This window comes from Corapipo altera, unplaced genomic scaffold, assembly GCF_003945725.1.
Source record: "Corapipo altera isolate COAL_440 unplaced genomic scaffold, ASM394572v1 58, whole genome shotgun sequence".
Classification (NCBI taxonomy): domain Eukaryota; kingdom Metazoa; phylum Chordata; class Aves; order Passeriformes; family Pipridae; genus Corapipo; species Corapipo altera.
The window spans coordinates 3,254,980-3,260,979 of record NW_020884898.1 but is presented as its reverse complement, the minus strand read 5'-3'; the positions used below and the strand labels follow the sequence as shown (position 1 = coordinate 3,260,979).

General features: G+C 39.0%; 1 protein-coding gene across 3 annotated transcripts in view; it reads right to left on the bottom strand.

Moving 5' to 3' along the window:
• Positions 1-1,307: 1,307 nt before the first annotated feature.
• Positions 1,308-6,000, bottom strand: part of NECTIN3 (nectin cell adhesion molecule 3) — a 118,358-nt gene continuing 113,665 nt past the window's right edge. For 2 of the 3 annotated variants that reach the window (XR_003528571.1, XR_003528573.1), the window contains 2 exons: positions 3,088-3,346; positions 1,308-1,493 (listed from right to left, as the gene is read on the bottom strand). Coding sequence is in view for 1 of the 3 variants with exons in the window: in XM_027648814.1 (XP_027504615.1) it covers positions 1,480-1,493; positions 2,945-3,020 (90 nt within the window). In the remaining 2 variants the exon portion in view is untranslated. Of the gene's footprint in view, positions 1,494-2,944; positions 3,021-3,087; positions 3,347-6,000 lie in introns of all 3 variants that reach the window. The other variant, XM_027648814.1, reaches the window with a different exon arrangement.

The following is a 6,000-nucleotide window of genomic DNA, read 5'->3' as shown; positions in this document are numbered from 1 at the left end:
TTACGCTGTATGTAATTCAGGTTTTCTTCAACTGCTTTGTGCCATGGATGATATTTAAAAGAGCAAGTCATCATCATCTTTTGTGAGCTTGTGGTGTATTTCATCTCCCACTATCTCATAAAGTGACAGCTTGATTATAATGTAATTACTTTTTTTTAGTGAACCTAGTGCATAATTTTTATTTCCAGATGGGTTTATATTCCATATATTTAAACTCATTATGAACAAGAAGACTGCACAGGAAAAATACAAAGTAAGCTGCCTTATTTTTTCTTTAAAAGGTGAACGTTTTGAAAGGCCTACAAAGTGAGGGAAAATATACCAGTGTCACATGGTAGAAAAGATTAATTTCAAACATGAGAACACAAATGAGCTTGAGAGGCCTTCGAGGCATTTACATGGAAATTGAAAAAATAAATGTTTAATTTTCATTGCTTGGAATCTGGTAAAATCTAACAAGCTAAATATCTTCTATATCCAAGAATCGAGAGCAAGGATCAGAGAGCAGCTCCAAACGACTATGGCAGGGCTTGTGCCAGTTCACAAATTGGTGAAATGAAAGTCTTTTTTATACAGTCAAGTCTCTAAGCCTCCTGTGGCTGGGTACTTGCCAAGGAGCTCGTTTGCAAGTCAAGTATTATTTGTTGATGCTAAGAAGCACAAGCTGATACATTTTGCCAAAACATGTGACAAGAAAATCCATGTAAATCAGTAGTGCTTTTCTGCAGAAACTGTGGTTCCTCTCTGAAAACTGTCTTAGTAAAATGGCACCCTGGGTCTCCTGTTTATTGCATCCCAGTGACATCCAAATCAAACATGATCAGCTCAGACGCAAGTGATAATGATTTTTTTAACTGCTGCTGCTTTGAAAATAGAAATAAAATTGTACAGTCAAGACGTGCTTTCTGGCTTACACATTGGCAGTGTAGATCCTACAACTGGTATTTAGTCAATAATCTTTTTTATGACTCACAATGCAGTTTCTTTTCTATCATCCTGTTTGCAGTTTATTGGCGTTATGGGAAAAAATACATTCAGAAGAAAAAAAAAGTAATCCCAAAGCAAACATATTGACTTGCCCCAAAATTGAAATTAGATCCTCATAAGGGTCCATTTCTTTAGCAATGCTTCTACATCTGCTCAGGTATTTACTCATGCATCTCTTCTGTCCAAACTAGAGGTGCAGGGCAATCTATTATGTTGGTAACATGTTTGCTTTTTCTGAAGTGGGAAATTGCTTAAATAAGAACTAATAGAATCAAACATTTTACAGTATTAGTGTAAAACAGAAGCAAGAGATACCACTTGTGACAGTGTAGATGTGGCTGGATAATGGTCACATTTGAAGTTTGTGATGTGTATAACTTACCAGCACCACCAATCAGGCTGCAACCTGGGAGCAAGGGACCTGCTGCTGCAAACTGCCATGCTTTCCTCTTGCAACACCTCAGGCCTCTTCCTCTTTGACCAGAGGTTGGTTCAAAACATATTTCCTGAAAATAAACAGATTATTGCTTTAGAAATATATATACACATATGTTCTTTTCCCCCCAAACAGTTCTAGGCTCATTTTCCCATATTTCTAAGTTTTAGGCTGCTGATAAGCATCTTAATATGCTGTAACAAGAATATTGCTTGCTTTTCATGCAGTATCTGTCCAGCAGTTCTCCTGGGACACTTTAAACTAGCATGTAAGATTTTGATATTCCAGGCACGTATTCTACCTTATTCTATTGCCTTGCCACAGACCTCAGTACACCAACTTAATTGTTCATTTGTCTGGGCCTGTCAATTCCTCCATTTCCACACTCCCCCTTCAGTATGAGCCTTCTGTTGGGTGGTGGGAAAACTCAGAGATTATCGCATACCACAACATCATTTATTTACTCTATCAAACAGGAACTATTGATTGATTCAGCTTGTTCAATAGCAAACCTGCAACATTATTTTAGCAAGAAAAAGCTTAGTTCTGCATAAGAATTGTACCCTAGGAATTCAGATAAAAGATATGAAACACCATTGCTTTACTGTTACCTTTTCAAGTGAAAAAATTAACACTATAATAACAAAATCTAGACATTGTTAAGAAAAGAAAAGGGGAAATCATCTGAGAGAAAAATCAGAGATAAAAACAACTTGTATTAAAGACTAGCAGCCTCTGGGGGTGTCATGAAAGCTTCTGAATAGATGAAGCATTTCTAGTAATTACAATGAATCGAACAAATACTGTCAACTTCAGGTTTGCCACAAAATATCTTTTAAAAAAAAGGACAACTGAATTTTAAATTTTTTATTTTTACTGAAATCAAGTCATTGTCTCAATTAAGTGACTAGGATCTGCCTAGCAGAAAATCTCTTTTGTGTGGTAGTTTCAACACTTAAGAAATAATCCCAAATAATTTTTTTCCCTTTTTCTTCTTTTAAACACATTTCCTACTGTAACTATTCCCTTTCTCCTCAATCAACTCAGATGAGCAGTTTTTGTAGATGAGCTACAGGGTATCAGAAAACCAGTCACACTATTGAAATTACCTTCTTTAGAAGAAAAGTAACTGGAGGAAGTCAGACAGAATTCAAAGACTCATGCCATTGCACATTCAAATTTCATTTTAAGGCCCACAGTAAGACTTAAAACACTGTCCCTGCAGATTCCTCCAGATTCCACTTCCACTTTGTTTCTCTTTTGCCACATATTTTGGTTATTAATCAATGCTGAGGCATCAGACTTTTTCCTGCTCTTCCAGCAGAACCCACTGAACAGCCCAGGGACATAAACACCAACAGGAGGCTGTGGCTGTAGAGTTTACACATCCACAAAACAAGGATTTTGCAGAGTAAAGCCATAGATGGGACTGGATAAGGCAGTGATAAAGCTGGGACTCTTCTCTTTATCCAACACCACAGAGCAGCTCTTGACTTCAACTTGCCTGACTCTTTTGCCCACCTTCCATATACATGAGTAATAGCTGAATCTGTTTCCTTATGTATTTAATTATTCCTTTGTTTGGTTTTATTCCAGTCTGAAAAATAACTGAAATAAAAATTATAATTATGATGACAAAAAGGACATTTGAAAGCAGCACTTACCAAAATTTCTATTATAAAAGTGCAAAGGATGCATCTTGAACTAAGGCCACAGCATTGGTCCTTCAGGATGTAATCCAAAGCAGCCTTCAGCTTCTTCATATCAGTGTAATATGAGAAATTTATTCACAAGTGGCACTGGACTAGATAATTTTGCAGTTGTGTTCTCCTCAAATGTAGAATTGGTCCAGAGGTCAGAGCCTTGTCCAGCTAAGCAGCCATCAATATGGTGACAGTTTTACAAAACAAAATGCTGAAGTTTCTGTTAAAAAACATCTCCATCAAAGGAGAAAAAAAAATTATGTCAAGAGTCTTATTATATGACTACATTAAGAAGATTTCTTTAATCAATACATGGTATACAGTCCACATAATTCAATTTGAGAAAATTTTAACTAGATTATATCTTGGCAAGAAGACCTTTTAGGTCATTTTAAACTCAATTTTTATCTGTCCAAATAATGAACTCTAGAAGGTTAAGAGATTAGCACTTCAGGGTATGTTTTAGTGCAATCAAAGCTTTCCTGAGAGGAGGCTATTGTACTGAAATTGTCAGAATCTTGTCTGGATTATCATATAGACAAGAAAAACCCCAAGAATTAATATCTGACACTTTTCTCTGTCAAGATGAAATAAGGCACAGACAAAGTGCTAAAAGAAATGCAGACAGTCATTTCCATTAATGAAAAAGTTTACCTCAAAGTGGTTGAAGGAATGCTAGGAAAAAGTAAAATAACCATTTCCCCAACACACAACTATAATGTGAAGATAATATAAATCTGTAAGAAGTTATTTAAAATATAAGTAAATATTTTTCAAAAGTAATTCATGATTCTCTTTTTAGTCATAAATGATCACTGTCTTCCTTTGGATTTTTTTCTTTTCTATGTACGTCAAAACCACAACCCGACTTTTACTCTGTGTTTTTGTTTTCATCTTTAGGGGAGAGTAGCATGTGCAAATCCCAGCATTTCTGTTCCCCCTGGCTTGCACTTCCACATGCAGAAAGTGGGAGGAGGAAGAGAACTAAGAGGCAGCCTGACCTGCTGCCCTGCCAGAAGGGAGGATCCCATCCTATGTGTGTCAGTTTGACAGTCTTGTGTCACATACACTCTTTTGAAATCACCAGCAGCTGAAATGCCACCAGGTCCCCGGCAATTCTGCTTCCAACCTCCATCATCTTTCCTCACCAAGAAGTTTTATTTTTACTTCTAGTGCAGTGAAACCCACTCCCCCCGAGGATGGGGAGAATTGAGCATTTTCTTACCACCACAGTCTTTTACCTACCAACAGGCCACCATGTCACCTGTCTCAGTAATCTATACCAAACTGTTCATGTCCTCCAGCCCTTTCTGATGCTGTCCAGTCTCTGACCACCTCATGGACACGGGAAAAGCTGCCTTGCAGTGTGCTGCCCCAGCTCTGAGACCCCATGCCTGTGGTGGGGGCCCAGGGGTACTTGTAGAAGCGAGGCTGATGGCTCCAGCAGGCACTTTGGGTAAGGAGCAGCTGCTGCAGCAGAGCCACCCATGCCTTGTCCTGGTGGGACACAGGGTGTCCTGGCTGTGCACTCCATGAGAACTGGGCAGTGCTGCAGCTCACAGCTCTGGCTCCAGAAGGGGCTGTTGTCCTCACTTCTGCAATCTGCCATCATTCAACAGTGCGGCCCATCAGCGATGAGTGAAGGCTGATGGACACACCAGCTGCTGAGGAACAGCCCCACAGGACTCCTTGGAGAGCCACAGCCCTGCAACTTACACTCAGGTCAGCAAGAATTGCAATCCAAGAGCCTTTTGTCTTTAAATTCTCTGGCTTCACCTGGCATTTGAGAGAGGCAAGCTGCTCCGTGCTGGCATGCTGTATAGGAAAAGCCTATGGGAGCCTGGGGAGAAGAATGGCTGTATTCCTGCAGGTACCCTGAATGGAAATCCCAAAAAGCATTAAAACCAGGAAATGGTGGTGTAATCCCTCCAGCCTGCATTTACTGTGAATGCTGTATCAGGCTGCAAGAAAGTTCTTTTGCTAGTGCCAACAGACAGACCATGTGTCATCTCCGGCCATCAGCCTCATTACCGTTTCTGGAGGGTCTGTTTTCCTACTGCCTGATACAGTCACATGTGAATTACTTACATTCTCTGTATGATGAATGGGTAACTTTGGTTATCCAGAAGAAGGGCAATTAAAAACAACACGAGGCCAACTAGACAGAGATAAGTGAATATTAAAGCATCTGGGCAGACCAGGTGCTTGAAGATATCACTGAAAAGGTCTTTAAGTAAAAAATAAAAAACAAAACCTCAATGAATTACCACCTTGACAGATTATTAAATGTTTAAAGCTTCTGGCAATAAAAGCTGCTAATAAAGAAACAGTGTAAACCAGAAGACAACAGTAGCAACAGTAATTATACTGCAGAATGATTAAAAAGCACACAGCTATAATGACTCTAATCTATTTTATGAGAGAAACTCAAAGGTTCAGCATTCAAAAAAATAATCAATTAGGGAGTAGAGGAGATGGAAAAAAATCTATTTAAACTGAATTCCTACAATCAAGTGATAAATCAGTCATGAATAATTGTAGGAATTACTGCACCTCACCATGTTTTGATAACACTGGCTACTCCATCAGAAACTGAGGAAAACTGCTCAGTTTCTCAGCATCCAAAGGAACTCCGCAGAGTAGTCTGTGAGAAATTGTTGTGCTCAACAAATTGTGCTAGTTGGCTAGAAGAATATCCAACATGACCAAAGTTAAGATCTTGGTTTGGAGAACTTTTCTTGCTACTTTCAGTTCAGTGGCACCTAAGAGGCAGGCTTCTTAACTCTTAACCACTTTTAGATATTGTCTCTTTTCCTCTCCCTGCTCTTCCTTTACGTTTTTCCTCCCCCAGATAGGAGGTGTTCACCTATCAGC